This window comes from Fringilla coelebs (assembly GCF_963513975.1).
Source record: "Fringilla coelebs genome assembly, chromosome: 8".
In the NCBI taxonomy this organism is placed as follows: Eukaryota; Metazoa; Chordata; class Aves; order Passeriformes; family Fringillidae; genus Fringilla; species Fringilla coelebs.
This window is the reverse complement of record NC_140066.1, coordinates 23,988,496-24,010,206: the sequence shown is the minus strand read 5'-3', so window position 1 is coordinate 24,010,206 and position 21,711 is coordinate 23,988,496. Positions and strand designations below refer to the sequence as shown.

At 63.1% G+C, this 21,711-nt stretch overlaps 3 protein-coding genes across 7 annotated transcripts; 2 read left to right on the top strand and 1 right to left on the bottom strand.

Annotated features, from left to right (window-relative positions):
* The first annotated feature begins 234 nt into the window (after positions 1-234).
* Positions 235-6,465, top strand: LZTS2 (leucine zipper tumor suppressor 2). 3 transcript variants are annotated; one of them, XM_084209990.1, is made up of 6 exons: positions 1,179-1,226; positions 1,823-1,891; positions 2,914-3,354; positions 3,719-4,234; positions 4,750-5,019; positions 5,110-6,465. In XM_084209990.1, the coding sequence occupies exons 3-6, from the start codon at positions 2,953-2,955 to the stop codon at positions 5,785-5,787; spliced, it is 1,866 nt and encodes a 621-aa protein (XP_084066116.1). In that variant the 5' UTR covers positions 1,179-1,226; positions 1,823-1,891; positions 2,914-2,952; the 3' UTR covers positions 5,788-6,465. The 3 variants fall into 3 exon arrangements, with proteins under 3 accessions (XP_084066115.1, XP_084066116.1, XP_084066114.1); XM_084209989.1 differs by lacking the exons at positions 1,179-1,226; positions 1,823-1,891 and adding an exon at positions 235-271; XM_084209988.1 differs by having other exon boundaries at positions 1,185-1,891.
* Positions 6,466-6,581: 116 nt separating this feature from the next.
* On the bottom strand, positions 6,582-14,601 carry PDZD7 (PDZ domain containing 7). 2 transcript variants are annotated; one of them, XM_084209986.1, is made up of 17 exons: positions 14,425-14,601; positions 13,399-13,806; positions 13,077-13,217; positions 12,521-12,695; positions 12,013-12,189; positions 11,645-11,792; positions 11,359-11,419; positions 10,493-10,918; positions 9,802-10,005; positions 9,574-9,615; positions 9,227-9,384; positions 8,952-9,043; positions 8,671-8,762; positions 8,503-8,574; positions 7,638-8,129; positions 7,236-7,336; positions 6,582-7,094 (listed from the first exon to the last, which is right to left on the bottom strand). In XM_084209986.1, the coding sequence occupies exons 2-17, from the start codon at positions 13,589-13,591 to the stop codon at positions 6,945-6,947; spliced, it is 2,724 nt and encodes a 907-aa protein (XP_084066112.1). In that variant the 5' UTR covers positions 13,592-13,806; positions 14,425-14,601; the 3' UTR covers positions 6,582-6,944. The 2 variants fall into 2 exon arrangements, with proteins under 2 accessions (XP_084066112.1, XP_084066113.1); XM_084209987.1 differs by lacking the exon at positions 9,574-9,615.
* A 1,074-nt stretch (positions 14,602-15,675) lies between these two features.
* SFXN3 (sideroflexin 3) lies at positions 15,676-20,571 on the top strand. Of its 2 annotated transcripts, XM_084210189.1 has the most exons (11): positions 15,676-15,780; positions 16,332-16,498; positions 16,720-16,890; positions 17,052-17,150; positions 17,396-17,471; positions 17,909-17,994; positions 18,318-18,445; positions 18,571-18,620; positions 18,760-18,809; positions 19,273-19,320; positions 19,583-20,571. In XM_084210189.1, exons 2-11 carry the CDS (start codon positions 16,335-16,337, stop codon positions 19,677-19,679), a joined length of 969 nt encoding a protein of 322 aa, XP_084066315.1. In that variant the 5' UTR covers positions 15,676-15,780; positions 16,332-16,334; the 3' UTR covers positions 19,680-20,571. The 2 variants fall into 2 exon arrangements, with proteins under 2 accessions (XP_084066315.1, XP_084066316.1); XM_084210190.1 differs by lacking the exon at positions 18,760-18,809.
* The last annotated feature ends 1,140 nt before the right edge of the window (positions 20,572-21,711 follow it).

The following is a 21,711-nucleotide window of genomic DNA, read 5'->3' as shown; positions in this document are numbered from 1 at the left end:
CCGGGGATATTTTGGGGGCACAGAACCCTGAGACGAGGCCTTGGCTGGGGGAGAGAAGGGGATGAGCGCCGGGAATCCCCCGGAACGGACGTGACCGGGAATGTCCCGGGCGGGGGTGCCCGCGCACCCCCCGGTGCCCCCGTGCCCCGGCCCCTGCCGCGGGGGCGTGGCCTCGCGCTGGGGCGGAGACTTAGGGGCGTGGTCGGGGGCGTGGCCTACTCGGGGCGGGGCCGGGGCGCGGCGCGGAGCGGGAGGCGGCGGCGGGGCCGCGGTGAGTGCGGGGGCCGGGCCGGGGGCGCCCGGGGGTCCCGTGGGGCCGGCGGGACGCGGGGGCGCTCCGGGGAGTTGGCTGGCGGGGTGCTTCGGGGGTGCTACCGGCCCGTGGGGTGTTGTGGGGCCGGGCCCCCTGGGGCCGATTTGGGGGGGGTCCGGGGGCTGGGGGGGCAGCGGCGGCCCTGGAGTTCCGTGCGGTGCTTTGGGGATGTTTCGGGTCACTTCGGGACGGTCCTGCGAATGCAGAGGCCAAGGGGCTCGGTGGGGTAGTTGAGGGGGTCGCGGGGCACTTTTGGGGTGCTTCAGGGGCGAGCTGTTGGGCAGTGCAGGCCTAGGCGCGGCGTTGGGCACTTTGGGGGTGTTTTGGAGCACTTTGGGGGTGGTTAGGAGCACTTTAGGGGCGGTGTGGAGCAGCAGAGGCCCAGGAAGGCCGTGAAGCATTTTAGGGGTGTCACGGGGAACTTTGGGGATGGTTTAGGGCAGTGTGGAGGAGCTGTAGTGCAGTGGGGCCCACGGGCACTATGGGGCATTTCAGGGTGCTGTGGGGTTGGGATGGGTGGAAGCACCGCGGGTCAGGCGCGGCGCTCTGGGGCTCAGTGGGGCAGTGGAAGGTGGGTGGGAGGGCGGAGGGGGGGCGTTGGGCGGGCAAGGGGGGCAGCATCATTGAGGGAACCTCAGGATGCCGGGACCTGGAGAGGGGCACAGCCGGGCATGGATGGTGTCCGTCCCACATGTGCTGGCTATGTGGGGGGGGTACGGGGGCTGACCCTTTTTCCTCCTGCTCGGGGATGGCCCTGAGATGTCGTCGAGGCACGGGGGTCCCCGGGGGCCCCGAATCCCCACAGCAGGTCAGGGTGGGGGTCTGGCAGAGCAGGGACTGACTGTTCCCTTGCCATTTAGGGGTCGGAACGGTGGGATCCGGCAACGCTGTGCTCCGGCCGGAGGGGCTGGAGGTGACGCCCCCCCAGTTGGTGACTGGTTTTACTGGGTGGTTGGAGGCCGGGCTGGGCACTCCCTCCCTCCGCGGGCGGCGGTGGGACCCTCTCGGCAGGCCGGGGGGCTGGAGGGAGGGAGAAGGTAAAGTCTGTTCCCACCGCCTGCCTGGCGGGGCCCCAGAAGTGACCGTGTACCCTCCAGGCAGTGCAGGGACCCGCTGTCCTGTCCCCAGGGCTGTCCGTCCCCTTGACCTGCATATCCTGGGGGAGTTTCACTGGCGTGGGGTACTGTGCCTTCGCTGGCTTGGCTGGGGTGCCATTAGATGTCCCTTTGGTGTTCGTGGTCCCTGATTCTTGTTCCTCTGGCAGCAGCAGGTCCCCCGTGGCGGGCTCTTGTCCTCACCACACTTCCCGGGTTGACCGCAGCCCACCCTGGGTGCCAGGAGCAGCGCACCCGCCGCCGGGCTGCCGTGCCACCCTCAGTGCCACGCTGGCACCAGCTGCCTTGGCCCTGCCGGCCGGGGCATTTCGGGGGGAGGGGGCAGCGGGGAGCACTAGGGACCCTGCTGCCGTTCAGTCCCCTGACCCCCTCCTCTTCCTCCTCCCCGCTTCAGGGGCCGGCGGGGCCGTGTTCACGGTGCGGGGGCCCGAGAGGATCGGACGGATGGGCAGCGGCTGGCGAGGTGAGCGGAGCTGTTGAGGGGGGGTCACCCACCTGCCCACCCGAGGGTATCACGAGCATGGTGCGAGGTCACGGTGCCTGGGGATGGCACGTGCCGGTGGGGGTGATGATGGCGGGGGGGTTGGCTCGCCGGCATCTCTGCCCTGCTCGCCCCTCCCCGGGCGCTGGCAGGCGGATTGATTTCAGGTGACAGCTCGGCGGGCGAGACCGTGCGGGCAGCGCCCCCCCGCCCCCGCCCGCGCCCTGTGCCAGCCGCAGCCATGTGCGAGATGCGATGAGGCAGCAGGGGATGGATCCGGCCCGTCGGCCGGCTCCCGTCACGCGGGCGTATGGCGTGGGTTGGGGTAGGGGGACTCACAGCAGAGACCAGCAGAGCCCCCTCAGCTGGAGGGGTGGGAACAAGCCTCTGTGTGTTGGGGCTGGGAAAGGGCCTGGTGCCTACCTGGCAGCTTCCCCCTTGGTGGCTCTCCTCAAGGAACCCTGTGCCCCACTGTGGATGGTTGGAGGTGGAAAGCAGGCTCTGTGGGGTCGCTGATGAGAGGTGGGGGCTGTGAGGCAGAGGAAGTGGATGACCCTGGTGTGTGGGGCTGTCTCCTGCCCTCCATGATGCCCATGGGGCAGACAGGCAGGCAGGCTGCCTGTGAGCCAGCTTTCTGCAGGCCTCTCGGGATTCGCCTCCAATCCTGGCACACTTCCCGTGGCAGGGTCACGCCAGGGCACGGCACGAGGCAGGACTGCATTGCCACTGCCCTACTGTGTCACCAGCACCCCAGAGCCCCTGGCAGCCCCAGGCTGCTCCATTGGGTGCTGAGGCTGACTTGGGGGTTCCTAGTACCACTCCCCCCAGCTAATCCTGGTTTTGTTCTAATTCACTTGGTATCTCCTGCCCTTGGGCCAACCTTCATTTGTAAGATTGGGGATGGTGACTGGGGACCTGGGGATGCCCCCGTGCCCACCTGGGAGGGTGGTAGGGCACTGTTGTCAGTGTCCATGGCTCTGATGTCCTGTCTCCCTTGCCTGCAGGCTGCCCATGTGCCCCTGCCTGCCAGGGGCCCCCCCGCCATGGCCATCGTGCAGACGCTGCCAGTGCCCCTTGAGGCCGTGTCTGAGGGGGCCGCACAGCTCTGTGCCACCACCCGCTCACCCACTGCTGCCATGGGCAGTGTGGGCAGTCTCCTGCCCGTCCGGCCTCGCCACGACTGTGCAAGTGATGGGGACCCCTCCACCGCCTCCTTCTGCAAGCAGGAGGGGCTACTGCGAGCCACTCCTGAGGAGCCTCGTGTGTCTGTGCCCGGTGTGACCCACTCCTACGCCAATGGGGGCTTCTCTGGTGACTGGCTTGATGCCTCCTCTCCTGCCAGCCCCTGTAGCGACTCAGATGATCTCCGTGATGACCAAGCACCAAGTGATCACCTTCGGGGCCCGCCCCCCAAGCTTGTTCCTGTCTCTGGCAAGCTGGAAGAGGTGGGGGGGGGGCAGCAGCAGCAGGGTGGGTGGGTGTGTGCTGCAGTCTTGACTTTCCACCCTGTACCACACTGGGACTGTTGGCTCAGATATATGAAATGGGGTCATATGGCCACACTTCTGGTGTACCTGGGAAAGTGGCAATCCCTATGCTCTTAATGTCCCCTCCATCGTGCCAAGGGTGTCTGGGGAGCTCACCTGAACACGCATGGAAAGGCGATGAAGTGGGTGGTGACTGGCCTCTGTGTCCTTTGGGGTGTGAAGGCATCAGGGCTGAGGGCACCCACTGTAACATTCCTAGGCAGCCCTTTTTAGGGCTAATTGGCCCTCCCCATCCCCTCACTCTTCCCTCTTTTCCCGGCAGAATGTGGAGAAGACCCTAATCCGCCCTATGGCTTTCAAGCCAGTGGTATCCAAGCTTCGGAATGCCCAGCCAGGCACACGCCTAGGGCTCTCAGAGAGCCAGGTGAGCCTCACCCACTTGCTGGGTGCTGAGAAGCCTGGCTCTCTGAGCTGCCGTGCCAGCACACTCTCGGACTCGGGGCGCAACTCTCTCTCCAGCCTGCCCACTTACAGCACGGGCTGCAGCCAGCACCCAGAGGTGGGTGCCCTGCCAACCACTCCCCATGGCCCCCTTGACCCTCCGGGGGGCTGCCGCCCCTCCAACTCGGACAGCGGGCGCTCATCCTCCAGCAAGAGCACGGGCTCGCTGAGCGGCCGGGGCCGGCCCTCCTCAGAGAGTGGCTCCTGCGGGCGCTCTCCACTGCCTGGTGAGGAGGCCATGCTGGTGCAGGAGCTGCAGGACAAGCTGCGGGAGAGGGAGGCCGAGCTGCGGCTCCTGCGGGACAGCCTGGATGAGAACGAGGTGGCCATCTGCCAGGTATGTCCCTGGTGTCCTCATGGTCTGTACCTGTCCCCTTCCCTGAAGACAGGTGTCGACATAACCCCTGGTTGGGTGTCGGGACCCACTTTGAGGACCAGTTACAGACTTTTGCAGAGGGATACATTTTCCTGTGGGTTTGGGTATGTGGGTTTTTCCCACCTCTTGGGTGGTCCTATGTAGTCCATGGGGCAGCCTTGTATGGCCCATGGGACCAGTTGTACAGACTGGGGTGCCTTATCTTGGAGTGCCCTTTTTTGAATGAACCTGGGACCTGTGCTTGTGATGGAGCTGGAGAAGCCCTATAGGCTCTAGGGGTGCTAACATGGGGGGCCTATGCAGAAGGATAGGAGAGCGCAAAGAGGTGTGTACCGCCACATTGCACTCTTCCTCCAACCTTCCTCCATTTGGGGGAGATGTGCTGCCCCCTCCTTATGATGCCAATCTTGGAGATGGCAGGTGAAGTGGGAGAGTGCTGTGCTGCCCTCCCAGCACCTGTGCATCCCCTGGCCCAGGTGTTTGAGGAGAAGCAGCGTCGGTGTGAGCAGGAGCTGGAGGGACTGCGGCAGCGCTGTGCGGCCCAGGCGCGGCAGGCGGCCCACGCTGCACATCGGGGGCAGCAGGTCCTGCAGCTCCAGGTGCTGCAGTTGCAGCAGGAGAAGAAGCAGCTGCAGGAGGACTTGACCCAGCTGCTGCAGGAGCACGAACTGCTGGAGCGTCGCTGTGCCTCCTTCCAGAGGGAGCGCACTGAGCTGGCACCCCGGCTGGAGGAGACCAAGTGGGAGGTGAGTCACCCAGCAGCACCAGGCATGTCAGGGGGCGCAGGCTGTGGCTGGGAGGTCCTGGCCGGCACCTGAACCCCATCATCCCCACAGGTGTGCCAGAAGTCGGGGGAGATCTCTCTGCTGAAGCAGCAGCTGAAAGAAGCGCAGGCAGAGCTGGCGCAGCGGGGTGCCGAGCTGCTGGGGCTGCGAGCTCAGCTGCGGGAGGCACGGGCGCAGCTGCAGGCGGGTGAGCGGCGGGCACAGGGGCTGCAGGAGGCCGCCCGCCTCAAGGCGCTGGAGCTGGAGGTCTGTGCCAATGAACTGCAGCGCCGCAAGAGCGAGGCCGACCTCTTCCGTGCCAAAGCTGGCCGGCTCGAGCAGGAGGTGGTGGGGCTGCGGGAAGCTGCCCGCGGGCGATGCCCACCAGGCACTGGTGAAGGGTGCCCCCCACCTGGGGAAGGATGCCCCCCAGCCAGCGAGGAGTCCCGGGGCAGTGTGGGGCTGCGGCGGCAGCTGGAGCGGCTGCGGGCAGAAGTGGCCCTGGAGCGGCGGCGTGGGCAGGAGCAGCGAGATGCCTTCGAGCAGGAACGCGGCACGTGGCAGGGTGAGAAGGAGCGGGTCATCCGCTACCAGAAGCAGCTGCAATACAGCTACATCCAGATGTACCGGCGCAACCGGCGGCTCGAGCAGCGGCTCCAGCATCTCCGGCTTCAGGGCGAGGACCCCCTGCCCGAGCCCTGTGACCCACCTGACCCACCCTTTGAGGAGATAGCAGCCACCGAGATCTGACATGCTGCCTGCCCTTGCCCCATGCGTGGAGAGCTGAAGGGGCCTCCAGCCCCTGTGATTTTGGGAGCTGTGGGGGGACCCTGCTCTCTCCCAGCTCTGCAAACTGCAGCCACTGTGAAGGGGCAGGGAGACCACAGGCGCTGCCCCTCCTCAGCATTGAGGTCTTGGGGTGGGGATGTATCGATGCCCACACTGAGGGCTGCCTGTGAGATGTGGGGTCAGGTGGGCGCTGAGTCCTGGCCTTGGGGCCGCCCGGAACTGGTTTCTGCTGATCCTCTTAGCTCCTGGGGATTAGCAGCACTGACTTCAGCCAGGGTCACCTTGGGCAGAGGGAGGGCTGACTTGTCCCCTCCCTCTCATCCCTGCTGGCACTGTCATCCAGTCACTTGGCGTGTGCCCTGTCTCTGCCCATGCCAGCCTCCCTCATGCCCCTTTGTGTGTTTGTCAGGGAATTCGTTTCTGTGCCATTTTAAATAACTCTATTTTTATAGAACCTACCAAAACATATCACCCTCTTCCAGCTCACACTTCACCAGTCCGTGTCCCCTCACCCCTGCCACGGGGCAGCTTGCCCTCAGTGCCTTTCCCATGCTCTTGCCCCCCAGCATCCCTCTGTTTTCCCCCCAGAAAAGCCCATGCCTCTGTGATGCCCAGCCTGCCAGGGGAGAGGGGTGTGGTGCTCCATGTGCCAGCTGGGGACACCCTGGGGACACCCCCGGGGATGGGCAGAGGTGAGGGGCCCTGCTGGGCACCCGGGGGGGTCAAACCAAAGGAAAAGTCTGGATGTGCCCAGCTGTGGCTTGGTCACCCCTGGCTCCAGGGGGGGATTTTTGTACTTTATTTCAGTCACGTCTCGTTCCTAGAGCCTGGCTCATCAGTGTACCACCCAGAAACAGCAATTAAAAACAAGCCCCTGGCTGTGTTTTTTTCAGGACTCTGTCTGCATGTCCAGAGCAGGGTCAGGGACCACCTGTCCTTCCCCTGTGTTGCCAGTGCTGCCCTCCCTTGGGTCCTGCAGTGGGCAGCTGCTCCATGCCCTTGGGGCCGGTCTGGCTCTCACCCTCTGGCTGCACTGAGGCCAGCCACAGCTCAGTGCAGGAATGAGCCATCTGTCTCCTCTAGAACACAGCATGGCTCCCGGAATAGGGGCTGCAGCATCACTCCGGCGGTGGTCCAGGCACCCGCACCACCAGCTCCATGGGCTCCTTGGCTTTGTTGCGGTAGGCCTGGCGGATGATGTCCACAGCCCTCTGGTGCGTGACATTCTGCAGGCTCTCCCCGTCCACCGACACCAGCTCCTGCCCGGCCTGGGTCCCAGAAGGGAAGGCCGCAGGGTGAAGTGCAGCTACTTTTGGACTGCCAGAGGACTGCCAGCAACCCAGTGGCACCAGGGGATGGGAGTGTCTGGATACCTGCCCACCCCCTGACATGTGCTGCGACCCCCATACCTTGAGGATGCCACTGAGGAAGGCAGCTCCACCAGGGAAGATCTTCTCAATCTTCACCACTGGCTGTGCCCTTGACTCAATACCACCAGAGATGCTGATCCCTGCAAGGGAGCCATGAGACCCTCACACCTGGGTAGGCTGGGACCCCCACCCACTCCCAAGCATGGCACCACATTTCCCTGGCGAGCTGCACCTCTGTCTTGCCCTATTTTGGTAGGTCCTACAGACGTGAGGCACTGGGGCAGGGACGGCTCTTCCCTCCCATTCTCATTTTGGAGGAATGCTCTGGTGTTTGCCCCTTGCCAAGGGGGTGCCACCCATCCCACTGATGCTGGTGCCAGAAGGGTCCTCACCCCACTCTTGGAGTCCCACCCATGTGCCACACACCCATGTGCAACCCACCCAGTGAGTGCTTCAGCTTGGAGAGAGTGACGGTGAGCAGATGATACTCTTCCTCCTCTTCTTCCTCCCTGCCAGCATCTTCAGGGCCATTGGCTGCCCCAGCCCTTGCCTCACCCCCTGGCCCCCCAAAGAGAGGGGCAAGAGGAGGCCGTGCCCGCTGGGGCTTCCCCAGCACTTCAGCTTCTCTGCTGGGCGCTGTCCTGGGGGGTTCCTTGCGCCAGGTGGCCCGGGGGCTGCGTGAGTGCCCATGGCCCTTGCCAGGGGAGGGCTCAGCCAGCAGCCAGTTCGGGGGCTGAGGGCCAAGGGTGGGCAGGGGCCGGCTGGTGGAGGCATAGGCATCCACTGGCACGTCAGGGAGCGGGGTGTAGGTGCGGGGGTGAGGCCGGCGGGGGCTGGGGGAGGCTCTTGGACGGGCTAGGCTCGCCTGCTGCTCCCCCGCTTCCTCCGGCTCTGGGGTCCCTGCTGGCTTCAGCAGGAATCCGCCCCGATAGTCTGCAATGAGAGGGGCTCAGGGATCTCCCCAGGGACCCACAGCCCTGCTCCCCGGGACTCCTGCCACGCTGGCCTCCCATGAGTACCCCAAAGCCCTGGGTCCTTTGCCATCTAGGGCCCTCCTCATCTAGAGACCCCTAGACACCCCAGTTGTCTGCGAGGACTCCATGTCCCCTCCCCAAGAACGCCAGCACCCAAGGTCCACAGATTGTGCTGCTCCCAGGCTTCCCAACACCCACGAATGCCAGATGCCTTCTTCACTGGGAGCCCCTGCACTCAGGTATCCCAGCCCCTTTCTCCTCCCCCAAACTCCCTCCACCCTGTCCCCACTGTGCAGCCCAGTGTCCAGGCAGACCCTACAGGTGGCACTTACCAGGCACTGGTGTGATGAGGTGTCTCTTGGGGGGGGAGTCATGGTGGGCTGGGCGGAGGGCAGGTGAGCGCACTGCAGTCAGGGAGAACCCCCAGTCACCTCCTGAGCTGCACCCTCCCTTGATCACTACCTGCCCCCAGTCAAGGTCCCTGGGGGGCTGGGATCTACCTGAGCGGCTCTTTAGGGCATCAAAGGCTTCCAGCTCCAGAGGCATCACCATGCTATCAAACCTGCCCAGGTCTGTGGGGGCCACCACGCTCCTGCCAAGGCAAAAAGGTGGGGATAGGTTGTAGCAGCTTCTGGGGGGGAGTGTGCTCAGGGCTGAGGAGCATGTGTGAGGCTGCACTTCAATCACTGGGGCAGCTGTCCCCAGCCCATTCACCGCCCCTGGTGCTGGTCCTCAGGATGGGCAATACTGGGATTCCCAGATATTTCCTAGCAGCACTCGCCTCACGTCCCGTAGCAGCAGGACCTTCTCGGGCCGGTCCAGGATGGCCAGCAGTGGCCGCACCAAATCCTCCACGCTGCCCTCGTGCAGGTACTGCGGGCACAGGAGGGGGATCAGTGGATGCCTCCTCACGTGTTCCTTGGTCTACCTCCCAGAGTTAAGCATGGGCACAGAGTGCTCACCATGCCCCTGGGATGCAGGAACTTTCCAGGATGTGCCCAGGGTGGCAGCGTTGCCCTGCCTGTGCCCTGCCTGCCCCCTGCCTTCGGTGCGTACCCGGGAGCAGTGGCGGAGCACGGCTGTCACCTCATCGGGGCTGAGGAGACGTGCAGCAGTGTCCTGGATGCGTGGGAGCCGGGCCTCAGGGTCGTTGCCGTTGGGCTGCAGGGTGGCGATGCCCATGGGGCCCAGGATGCTGGCACGCCGGCTTTTCTCTGGGGAGGCACAACAAGGAGGGATGGCCAGCGGGGCAAAGACTGCCCCAGTCAGCCCAGAGAGTTTCCCATCCCCCCCTACCCCAGCAGCTCACTCCACACCAGAGCAGGACAGACACAAGCAGCGCAGGGCCAGGCACATGCAGAGCCTGCTCCACAACCCCCCAGGCACACGGGCACCCCTGTTACCCCGCCTCAGGCTCCGGATGACAAACTTCTGCACAGCGCCTACTGCAATGGAGATGGAGAGCGATGAGTGCCCAGGGCAGAGAGCAGCATCACTGCCCATTGTCAAAACTTCGTGCTTGGGGAACCCCTCCCTATGCTCCCTTCCTGCCAGGGAAGCCACAACAGGCCCACAGAAAGGGGAACAATCCCAGGTCGAGTCCCTCTCTGCCCTGTCACCCAGGCTGATACCTCTGTCCCCGTCAGAGCGCCCTGGGGACTTGGAGCGTGCCCAGCGATCAGAGCCAGGGGCCTCCTGGCTGGGGGGGGCCCAGCTCTGGCTGGTGGCACGGCCCCCCTTGAAAAAGAGGTTGACAAGGGTCTTGGAGCGGTGCAATCCTGGGGCAGCCCCCCGTGCCCCTTGTCCCTCTGGCTTCTCCTTCTTCCGCTTCTCCTCTGTGGACAGAGACAAGAGGCTGTTGGAGTGGAGAGGTGAGGGGATGCTACCCCAAATCTTGTCTGGGGGCACAGAACTTTGGGGGATTGAAGGGGCTACTGGGAGACACTGACTGGAAAAGAGTCCTGTGGGGTGCAGTGGATCACCAGGGGCTATGGGGCTGGGCTTTGGGGTGCCTGGGAAAGCCCAGGGACAGAGTTGGCGCTATGTGGGGTTATAGGATACCCAGGACTGGTGACCAGGGGGCCATATGGGCTATAGGGTGCCAGGGTAGGGACCTAGATGTTTGCTATAGGAAGCCCAGGAGTGGGGGGCAGGTATCCATGTATGTCAGGGACTATAGGATGCTGTCATGTGGAGAGACAGGCTCTCCAAATGGGGCAGGGCCTGAGCTGTGGGACTCCCAGGGCTGGGTGCGCAGGGTTGGAAGGTGACTTCAGACAGGGTTCAGTCCCTGTGTGTGCGAGGCTGTGCCCCAGTGCGTACCAGCGACAGTGAGGTCACTCTGGGAGCGTGTAATGGGCTGCCGTGGCCGGCTCAGCGCCAGCAGAAGCGCTGTCTTGGGTGAGTGGGTGAAGGTGCGGCGTGGGTGGGTGCCAGGGGTCTCGCGGGTGCCCTGGCCCCGGATGGCCGTGTCCCGCAGCAGCTCGGGGGGCCGCACTGTGCGCCGTGTCTCTGACAGCCCCTCAGTGGCTGGCTCGGTCTGCATGGCCCGCTCAGCACGTTCCCGCACCCAGCCCCGCCGTGGCCCATCCTCTGTGGAGATGGCCACATCCACGGTGCGGGCTGGGGGCACTGGGGCAGCTGCCCCCAGCCCATTCACTGCCCCTGGTGCTGGTCCTGAGGAGTAGGAGGAGATGGAGGAGCTGGTTTCCGAGGTCTGAGCCAGCTGTTGCAGCTGCCCGTTGGTCACTGCAAAGGCAGAGCAGGGACATGCTGTGACACACTGTGGGCCACCTAGAGCTCCATGTCCCTCCCAAAGACAGTGGACATGTGGGGAACCCACAGGGCTGCTACTGGCCATTGCATAGGGATCATCATGTCCTTTCCAATAAAGTGGATATGTACGATGCTGTGGGATCATAGGGACTGCAAGGCTGCTGGCCATGGCAGAGGGCTCTTCATGCCTGCTCCAAGGATGGGGGACAGCTGGGACCTTGCAAGTCTATCAGGCCTGTGGGTATGCTAACAGTGGCACAGGGAGCTCCCTGCTCCCTCCAAGGCTTTGGGACCCCATGGTATGCAGACCTTCTCCCTCCCTACAGTGGTCAGACATCACACACGTGTGAGTCCCAGCCCCACCGTGCCCCAGCCCAGTGCCCCTGCCAGTACCCACGCGGCACCGCCCTTACAGCGACTGAGCCAGCAGTACTCGGCCACCAACTCCTTGTAGGCAGGGAACCGGCCTGTCTCCTAGGCACAGGGGGAGAGGACAAGGGGTCAGTGAGTGCTGGCTGCCCCGGCGAACTTGATCTGGTGCCAACCATGAATAATGCATCCCCCCCTCCCACCCACCTGAAACCCAACCAGCCAGCAGCTGCACCAGCCCCCGGCGCTGGGCTGAGCAGGGGCAGTGCCAGTGAAGGGACATGCCAACCCCTGCCTCACCTGAGGCTCCAGGGGGCAGGACGTGGGTACCTTGATTGTGAGCATGATGTGGGTCTGCCCCTTGAGCACCTCCACTGCCTTGCTATGGCTTATGTCTTCAAACTTGACTCCATTGGCTGCAAGGACTTGGTCTCCCACCCGAATGCCGTTTTGCTCCGCCAGCCCTCCAGGGTCCACCCTAGGGAAGCAGGGGGGCAGGATGGGGCCAAGCTCTTCTGGAGTCCTGCTCCTGCCCCATGCTTCCACTTGGGTTGCCCCGTGGCTCAGCACCCATGGTGGTAATGCCCACAGTGTTCTGATAGTGCGGGGGCTCAGCCAGAGAGGAGGGGCTGAGCCCCAGCATGGGCACAGCAGAGATTGGGGTGTCACAACCCCTTCATGCCCCAGGGCAGCCGTACTTGGAGACGTAGATGCCGAGGCCAAACTCTCTGCCACCGCGGATGTTGAAGCCCAGGCAATAGTCATCAGAGGTGGTGTAGAGGTGGACGATGCGCCGCAGCCCGTCCTCGGAGCCACTCTCCGATGGTGTTGAGCCGCTCTTCTCTACTACCAGGCGCCTGTTCACCACATCCACCCTGGAGCATGGGTACAGTGTAGGTAGTCTCAGGGATTTGGCTCTTGTCCTCCAGCAGGATGGGACTATTGCTGGCACCCAGTAGAGAGTGATGGGGATGGGGAGTGTTTAGGATGGGACTTGCACCGACCCTACCTGCTCCAGACCTTCCTGTCCCATCCTGTATCCCACCCTGGTCTCTCCCCACCTTTGCCAGAGATTTCTGATGCCACTCTACCCTGGGGGTCCCCTAGGGATCGTCCCTGTTGCCCAGAATCCGTCACCAACCTCCCTCAGCATGCCCTCCATGGGGTTGGGTTTTGGGGTGCTGGCATGGGAGATGCCCTGCTCACCATGCCGTCTTCTCCTTGGAGAATTTGATTCCTGGCACACGGCCCATCCGCCGGACCACCATGCGGAGGCGGTTGTTGCCGGTGAGGACCTTGACAGCACTGCTCATCGTGATGTTCTCCAGACTCACGCTGTTCACCTCTGTGATCTTGTCACCAACACACAGCCCGGCCTGCTCTACAGGGGACACATGGCTCATCTGGGCACCTGACCTGGTACTGATACCCTTGTTTGACATCCCCTCCCTCAATGTCTCCTCCACCTGCTCTGAACCCCTTGGGAACAGAGGCAGGGGTACCTGACAACTGCACTGAGTGGCTTGTCACCTTGCTGTGGCTTGGGGATGGAGCTCAGAATCATTGGCACAGGGCTGCCTACCCCTATGTCCTGCCCTTCACTTTGGGCAGCCTGCAAATCTCATGGCCAAAGGCAGCAGGGAGCAAATGGTGGCTTTCCACCATGAAGGGTGACATTGTTGCTGCGATCCCATGTCAATGGGAGCTCCTTGAGAGGGTCTTGCTGACATGTGCCTGACGTCCCTCACCCTGACCCTCTTACCAGCAGTGCTCCCCTCCTCCACTTTGCTGACAAAGATGCCCAACCCATGCTCGGAGCCGCCACGGACGCTGAAGCCCAGTTTGCCGTCCACGCTCTTCTCCACTGTGATGGCATTGATGACATCACTCTCATTGCTGCTGGCTGTGGGGACAGGGGAGCAGATGAGTCACACACGCTGTGTGTGCAATGGCAAGGGGCGTCTCTCTCCCTGGAAACATCCCCCGGCCCAGGACAGCCCTCCCTGCCCCTAGACCCAGGGAATTCAGCCATTGGGGCCCTCCTGGCCATGGGGGTGGGCAGGGGGCCGGGACACCCCACACACCTTCGATGGGGGCATTGATGAGGATGACACGGCCCATGGGGGAGGCGGCACGGCTGCTCCGCGGGGTCCCATTGAGCAGGCGGCTCTGCTTGCTGAGGAGGTAGCCGGGAGCCAGGCTGGCTTCGCTGCTGGAGCTCCGTGAGCGGCTGCCTGTCGTCATCCGCGACAGCACCGCGTCCCAGTCCTGGGCCATGGTGGCGCTGGGCACGCCGGCGTCCTGGCGTCTGGCTCAGGGCTGGCTGCGTCCTCACAGGGCCAGGGCTGCCCGTCAGCCAGCAGGGGACATGGCATAGTCCAGAAGCACATGCCCGGGCTTGGGCACCGCTCTTTTTTAGCAGTGCAATGCTGGGGGCAGCTGGCCTGGGCACTCGCCGGTGGCAAGACAGGTCCCAGGCGCAGCAACACAGCCTGAAGGGACAAGGAACTTTGTGATCCCCTCTCCAGCCTGATCCCTTCCCGTCCTACGCTGTCCCAAGATCAAACTGTCACATAGCTCCTGGGTACTACCATGGGGGTGTGGGCACAGGCTGCCCTGCCCTGGGGTAAGGACGCTGGGGTGAAAAGGAGCTCTCCCTTGCAGCGTAAATCTGGAACAGGGGATGCAAAGGGGCTTTACTTGACAGCACAAATCCGGAAAGGCTCCAGAGAGGGGGCACGGGGACATCAGCTTTATGCTACAGAGCCATTTCCCATCCTCCCTGAAGTCACTCGGAATTCCCAACGTCAGGCGGCTGGAGATGGGCGCACCAGTCCCCAAGGCAGTTCCCGCGGGGATTTTCCAGGCGTGGGTGAAACGCCACCACGGTGCCCCCCCCACTTCATTCCCCGCTCGCCCCAGCCTGACCTCAATAAATAAGTGATGGCCCCGGCCGCGGAGACACGCCGGTATCCCCGCCGCTGCCAGCCCCCCACAGCGCCCACCCACTACCCCCCGCCAGCATCAGACGCGAGTGTCCCCTCCTCGAAGGGGCGCAGGGGACCCCCTACCGCCGTCCCTCCCTCCCCCCCGCCCCGTGCCCTCCTCACCTGTCCCCATGGTGCCACCTGCGAAAGAGACACCTGGCAGCAGCGCGGGGGGGAAGGCGAGGCCGGGGGGCAGCACCGCCCCCTGCCCCCCCGGCCGCGGGGATTGGCTTTCCCTGTGGGACCGGAGAGGCCATCGGGCGCGGGAGCTGTCAATCGAGAGCGGCCGGGGCTGGCCTTGCAGCTGGCGGGGGGGGGGCAGTCCCGTGGGTGTCCCCCGCGCGGGGGTCCGGGGGCGCGACCCCCTGCGAGGCTGCGTGTGGCAAGGGATGTGGCGTCCCCCCTGACCTCCTCCCTTAGCGCAGAGCATCCCGGGGGCACACAGGGGAAACTGAGGCACGGTCAGGGGAGGAGGGGTGTCGCGTCCCTCCGCTTCGCTCACTCCGGTGATGCGAGCCGGTATCCCCCCGTGTCCCCCTTCCCGGGGGGCATCGCCTCCAGCCCGGGCCGGCCGTGACCCCCCGGCGGGGCCCGACGCCGCCAGCGCGAACCCGACACCGCGGCGGTTTCAGGTGATGCGCGGCGGCCGCGGGGACTGCGGGGGGGCTGCGGGCGGGCGGCGGGGGCGGGGGCCGCCGCGGGGGGGCCGCCCCGACAACGCTGGGGTGAGGGGTTGGGGGGGCACGGCCGGCGTGGGGACACGCACCCACATGCACACACACCCCATGCACCCACACGTCCACGGCATGCGTGTCCGTGCCCTTACGCGCACTCACAGACACCCGCGGAGCGCCGCACGCGCGTGGACGTGGCCCCGCTCACACGCGCGTGTTCCAACACGCACCGCCCCACGCACGAGCCGGCGCCCACTCCCGCGGAGGCGCGGTCCCCGCGCGCTCCGGCGCAACAACCGCGACACGCGTGGCCGCCAGCGCGGCGCGTGCGAGCGCGGCGCTACGGACACGCGCGCGCGCGTGGCGCGGGCATCGAGACCCCGGGGACACGCGCGCGGCTGACACGGGGACGCGCGGAAACGCGCACGTGAACACCCACGTGCAAACACACGCGCGCACGAGCACCCGAGCGAACGGAAGCCGAGCCGACGTGCGGGCACAAGCGCGCGGTCATGGGCAGGCGCGTGCACGCCCACGGGCACGCCCACACAAGCGCGGGAGGGCCGCGGGCACCGCGTGTGGCTCGGCACGTACCGCTCCCCCCGCCGCCGGCCCCGGTCACGCGTGGTCCCCGCCGCCCTCCGCGCGCCGCCCCCCGCGCGCCGCCCTCCCCGTCCCGCCCCGCCCGCCCGGCGCGGGGCCGCCCACCCGTGACGAGGCCGCACGTCAGCGCGTGCAGGGGCGGGAGTGGGGCGGTGGCGGCGGCGACGGCGGCGCGGGCACGGCGGGCGCTGTCGCGGGAGCCGTGAGTGCGGGGAGTGCGCCGGGTCCCTGTGCGGGGGGGGTCACGCGTGGCGGGAGGGATGCTGGGCGCGGGAAGGAAGGGAGGAGAGCCCCGCTTCCCTCGGGGCAGGGCAGGTGTGGAAATAGAGCCGCGCCGGGTGTGTCGGTGCCTTGCCGGGAGGGACATTCCTCCTTCCAGTGCCCTTCCTCGTTCCGCTCTCCCGGTGCTGGCAGCAGCTGTGGCCCCAAGTGGTGGGTCCTTGTCCCCTCCTCTGTGGCCGGGGTGCTCTGCTGGAGTGCGGGTCCCTGATTTGTGGTGGCTGGTGTGGGCGAGGTCGGGGGTTTCTCTTCGGCGAATTGCGAGGTGCAGTCCCATTACAGGTCGCACCACCCACAAACTGCTTCAAGTGCCGGGAGGGCTCAGGAGTCGCTGCTGAGCTCCTTTACAAAGGGGCTTCCTGTTCACCCCTTGTCCCCCCAGGCTTGGGGAGCACAGAGCTGCTGCAGCAGGGATGTGGGGGGGACATGCAGGCACCACATTCCATATAACCCTTTCATCCCCTGCCCTGACAGAAGATGCCACCGTCCTTGCCTGCCACCATCAACATCCGAGAGCCCCGTTGGGACCAGAGCACCTTTCAGGGCCGGGCCAAGCACTTCTTCATGGTGACTGACCCCCGCAACCTGCTGCTCTCAGGGGCTACACTTGAGGAAGCCCGACGGGTGGTGGAGGACTACAGGTACCCACTGGGAGGGTGGATGTACCCTCAGCACTGCTCCTGGGCAGGAGCCATTCCCAGGAGTGGGAATAGAAGTGATGCTGGCGCCCCTGGCCAAAGCCCCCAAAACTGCCTGGCTGGTCCCTAAGGCATCTCCCAGCTGCCCCAAATGGTGTGGGGGAGCAGTTTGGCCATGTGTGCTGGCAGAGGGTCTTTCAACAGGTGTTACCCTTTCCTGGCAGGGCAGGCACCGTACACCCTGGACTGACAGAGGACCAGCTTTGGCGGGCGAAGTACATCTATGACTCGGCTTTCCACCCTGACACGGGCGAGAAGATGATCCTTGTGGGGCGCATGTCTGCTCAGGTCCCCATGAACATGACCATCACTGGTTGCATGTTGACCTTCTACAGGTACCTGTCCTCTCCTCACCTCAGGACCAAGAGGATGCCTGGAGGATCCTCCTGGCTCTGGGGTGAGGAGGGGACACGTGTCCCGTACCCCACTCGTACTTGTGCTGTAGGAGCATGGGTAACATCCCCCAGTGTCCCCAGCACCCTCCTCTCTCTGGCAGGACCACACCAGCCGTGCTGTTCTGGCAATGGGTCAACCAGTCCTTCAATGCCATTGTCAACTACACCAACCGCAGCGGAGATGCACCCATCACCCCCAGGTAAGCGTCTCTCTGACCAGGTCCTCAAGGCACCCCAAAACACCAGGGTGTTCCTTGCATAGCAGGGTACTATAAGATGGGACAATGGAGACCTGGTGAAGGCAGAGATAGATGCCATTGGGGCTGCCAGGGTTAGTGGTAGAGCTGAGAGAGGAACCCAGATGTCCTGATGCTCTTGAAGGGCATGGTGTTCCTTCCTTTGGAGGGGCAACCTGGATTACTGGTGTCACCTCCTGCTCTTTCAGCCAGCTGGGGACAGCCTATGTGAGTGCAACCACGGGGGCAGTTGTCACAGCCCTGGGACTCAAATCCCTCACCAAGGTAAGCTGATCCTTGGCCATTGCAACTGGGGGATGTGGACCCTCCCCATGGGATCTCCCTGAGCTCTGAGGGGATTCACCTTTTGGGTGGGGGAGAAAATGAAGAAAAGGGGTTTGCTGAGGTTGACCACACAAGGCAACTGCTCTCCGCAGTGATGGCTGTGGAGATGGCCTGTCCCTCCAGCCTTGCTCTGGATGTATTTCCAGGCTTTATTCACCCCTCAGCCTGTGTCCAGGCTTGGCAGGGGACCTGGGTCCCCTCATACCCTTTGGTCTGTGCAGCTTTTACCAGCTGAGAGTTGCAGGGTAGGAGGGAACTCTTTTCCTCCAGTGGGGCTGGGACACCCCAAGGTCTTGCAGGAAGACGGAGGCAGACTCAGGGACAGCCAGCTCTGCCCCCAGACCCTCTATGTGACGTTCTCCTGCTTTTCCCCCCAGCACTTGCCAGCCATCATCGGCCGGTACGTGCCTTTTGCGGCCGTGGCAGCTGCCAACTGCATCAACATCCCGCTGATGAGGCAGAGGTGAGCCCCTGAGGTGGGACAGGCTTGCCCCAGTTCGTAGGCACTGGTGGGGAATGCAGGCACTTCCTTGCTGATCGTTAGCGTGGGGGGATGGCTTGAGGGTACAAGCACTTGGTTGCAACCTAGGGGGTTATTGGTCCCTGTACAGCCCTGTTGAGGACTGCTGCCAAACGTGAATGTGCCTCCAGCTGAGACCCCTCTGATTTATTGTGTAGCCAGTGGATGGGGTACAGGAGGATGCCAGCCTCCCTTGGAGACATGTCCCTGTCCTGATCCCTTCACCATTGTGCCCTGCGGCCCCCTGGCCCCCTGTGTCCCTGCAGAGAGCTCAAGCTGGGGATCCCTGTCACGGATGAGAATGGGAACCGCCTGGGCGAATCCACAGCAGCAGCCCAGAAGGCCATTTTCCAGGTGGTGGTGTCCCGCATTGGCATGGCAGCGCCGGCCATGGGTGAGTGTCTCTTCCTCCACCTGTGTTGGAAGATTGCAGCTGATCCCTGGCAGCATGGGATGGGGTCCCACTGCTGGCAGGGAACTGTGAGCACTGGGAGCTCATCTCCTTCTTCCCTGCCTCAGCCATTCCGCCAGTGATCATGAACATGCTGGAGAAGAGAGCTTTCCTGAAGGTACCAGTGAACCTGGGATGGGCAGGTGGGCGTAGGGACACCCACCAAGCTTGGCACATTGTTGGCACCCTCTTGGGGAATAGTCACCTTCCTGACCTGTCCACCGCACTGACACACATCCTCTCCCTGTCCCTGGCAGCGGTACCCGTACCTGAATGCTCCCCTGCAGGTCAGCCTGGTGGGACTCTGGTAAGTCCTCCTCCATCCATGGGCATTGCTGCCCTGGGCAGATACTGAGCCCAGGTGTATGGGGCAGTGCTGCTGGGAATCCTGCTTGGCAGTGGGGGGAGAGAACTGCCCCAAAGTTTCCTGAGGAGATGCCAGAGCTTGGCCAGGCTACTTGCACCCCAGGCAGATGGGATGGGATATGAGGTTCCGGCACCAGGAGTTGTTTTGCTTCATCTTGGTGTCTCTCAAGCCTGCCACGGTCTCCTACTCAGCATTGCTGTTCCCCCACATCATCGGGGGACAGACTTTGCCCCTCCTCAGGAGCCAAATGCAGAGTCTGGAGCTTGGAGAGGACATCTCTGTAGCCCTTTCCCGGCTCAGCACCCAGCACAGCTCTGGCCTGCCTCATTGCTGGGATCAGGCGATGGGTGGGTTTGGGTGATTTATGCAGCCAGCTTCACCTTTCCATGTCTTTCCTTCGCAGTTTGGTGTTTGCCACCCCGTTGTGCTGTGCACTCTTCCCACAGAAAAGGTACAGACAGGCACTTTGCCTGCACGTGTGGCTCCTGTGTGGGGTGGGGGTGCTCTCTGACTCTGAAAAGATTATTTTGCTTTTTGAGCAGTCAGGGGCTTAAACCAGTGCACGCACTGCTCTGTGCACAGGCAGCAGTGCAGACCCAAGGGTCTGTGCTGGGCCATGGGGACAGCCTCCCCATGGGGTGCAGCAGGTAGTTTCCAACCTGAGGCCCCTGGTGGCTATCCCCCTTCATCCTCTGTATCCGTGTCCTCTACAGCTCAATGCCGGTGAGCAGCCTGGAGCCTGAAGTCCAAGATCAGATCCGGAAGAAAGATCCATGGCTGGAGACCGTCTACTTCAACAAAGGGCTCTGAGCAGGTCCTGGGGTGGCCGAGATGTGTCCCACGGAGCTGCCAGGCCAGCGCATTGCTGAGCTTTGCCCTTTGGATCCCCTTGGGGCTGCTGCCGCTTTCCCTTGGCCGTTGTGTGTCCATAGGTCCCAGGTGCTCAGCCCTGCTTCCCGGGGTGCCTGCAGCCATGCAGCACCACACCAAACCCTGTCCCCGTGCCCGGCTCAGCCCTGCTCTGGGGACCTCCTGGCTGGCACCATGGTGCACTCCTCTCTGCGTGCGCCTGTGGCTCTGTGCAGTGCACAGGGAGGTGCGGGCAGCAACACCAGGGACCTTGTGAGCTGTGGTGGAGGGAAAAATAATGTGAGATGAGGAAGAAAGTGGTGCTCCCCAGCTTTAGGAGGCAGCAGAGAATCAGCAATTGAAGGTAGAGTACTTCTGCAGGCACCCTACAGTGCCCAGCGGTTCAGCAGCTGGTGCCTGGGGATGGTAGAGCAGTTTTTGGAGAGGAAAACTCCCCATACTGAAAATAGCTGGGGGTGAGTGATAGATTGCACGTAGCGGCTGGAACTCAGAGTGGGGAGCTCTCCCAGCACAGGCATGTGCTCCCAGCTCACCTTCTGCTCTCCTCCAGGCTGCTCTGGGGATTTAATCTGGCTTTCTGCTGCTTCCATCCCCAGAGCAAATGGCACATTTTAATCTCAGTAGAGTCTTGGTTTTTATTCTCATTTTAATGCCATCTGCATTCAGGGCTGGGCTTCCCCTGAGGGGTTACTCTACCCCCTCCTGGAGTGCTTGCTTTCAGGTGGACCTTCTCAAATAGCTTTAAGTGCACTGTGGTTTCCTCTAGATATTTTTGATATACATATAATGTACCTATATATACCAAACAATAAAGGCAGATTGTTTATACAAAACCAACAGCAAAGAGAAGTGTGCTGCTCACTAATTTGTATATGGTGGAAAGGGTCTGCTATTGGGGTGAGGATGGGAGCAGGAGAGAGGGGCAGGCTGGCTTTTGGGGTGCCTCTGCACCCCCTGGGGCTGGGTTCTGCTTTCCAGCCCACTGCCTTTGCAGCAGCTCTGGCTGGCCTGGCATGTGTTTAAGCTTATCCAGCTGTCGGGAGGGTTTTTTTTAGTACAGTCGGCTTTGGACCTCGCCGCTGCGCAGAGAGCTTTGCTAAGCTGCTGCCCTGGATGCTGCTGGTTTGGAGAGGCCAGAGCGTCACCCTGGCTCTGCCCACACCCACACCCCCTCTTGCAGCCCGCTCACAGGACAGCTCTGGCCTTGCTCCTATGCCTTCCCTGCAGGACTATTTTTATCCCACTTTCTATGAACAGCTATCAGAGAGCACATTGCAGAGCACATCACTGCTGTCGCAGAACCCTGGCAAGCCTGCGGGCAGCAGCTGCCTCCCCCTCAGCTTTCTGTCTGATAGGGCAGCCAGGAGGGAGCGATGAATGTCCAGTCACGGAGAGGAGGGATGGAGGCAACCGTGCTCTGCAGTGCCCCATGCTGAAGGATGGAGTGAGACTGCTCCAAAGGCCAAGATGGGCAGATACAGCAGCGACGAGACAAGGGCTGGGCAGCCCAAAGCCACCCTGTGCCACAGCTTCCACAGCTAGCAGGGGCTGGCAGAGACCAGGCTGGAGCTGCTCCCCTCAAGGGGCAGCCAGAAGAACACCTGCACCCAGCATCTGCCCAGGGTGGGGAAGGGAGTGGACTGGGACAGGCACATCAGGGATCTGTCCCCCTCCTTCTCCCGGCCCTGGAATATTGCAAATATCTCCCCTGAGCCAGCCATTGGCAGCTTATAAATAATGCAGCCCCTTGCTGTGCAATAAGGGCTTGTCAGTAGCTATTCTGCTCTCATAAATTAAAGATGAAAAGGTACAAGGCTCTTGCCAGAAAAATGAAGACAAATTTTTAATAGCTTGCCAAGGCACAGGGAGATGGAGCGCTCAGGAAAAATGAATTACGTTTTTATTATGTGTTTTATTGTGGTATAATTGAACGGGATTATCTGAGAATACAATATATTTCCAGAGCAGTGTA

Coding starts and splice junctions, on each gene's coding strand:
- LZTS2 (XM_084209988.1), top strand. CDS start 1,532: ATGTCCCTTTGGTGTTCGTGGTCCCTGATTCTTGTTCCTCTGGCAGCA. Junction 1,892..2,913: donor GATGGGCAGCGGCTGGCGAG/GTGAGCGGAGCT, acceptor CCTTGCCTGCAG/GCTGCCCATGTGCCCCTGCC. Junction 4,235..4,749: donor ACGAGGTGGCCATCTGCCAG/GTATGTCCCTGG, acceptor CCCCTGGCCCAG/GTGTTTGAGGAGAAGCAGCG.
- SFXN3 (XM_084210189.1), top strand. CDS start 16,335: ATGCCACCGTCCTTGCCTGCCACCATCAACATCCGAGAGCCCCGTTGG. Junction 17,151..17,395: donor GATGCACCCATCACCCCCAG/GTAAGCGTCTCT, acceptor CTGCTCTTTCAG/CCAGCTGGGGACAGCCTATG. Junction 18,446..18,570: donor CATGGCAGCGCCGGCCATGG/GTGAGTGTCTCT, acceptor TCCCTGCCTCAG/CCATTCCGCCAGTGATCATG.
- PDZD7 (XM_084209986.1), bottom strand. CDS start 13,591: ATGGCCCAGGACTGGGACGCGGTGCTGTCGCGGATGACGACAGGCAGC. Junction 8,763..8,951: donor CTGCTGCTACGGGACGTGAG/GCGAGTGCTGCT, acceptor TTGCCTTGGCAG/GAGCGTGGTGGCCCCCACAG. Junction 7,337..7,637: donor CAAGCTGAAGCACTCACTGG/GTGGGTTGCACA, acceptor GCTCCCTTGCAG/GGATCAGCATCTCTGGTGGT.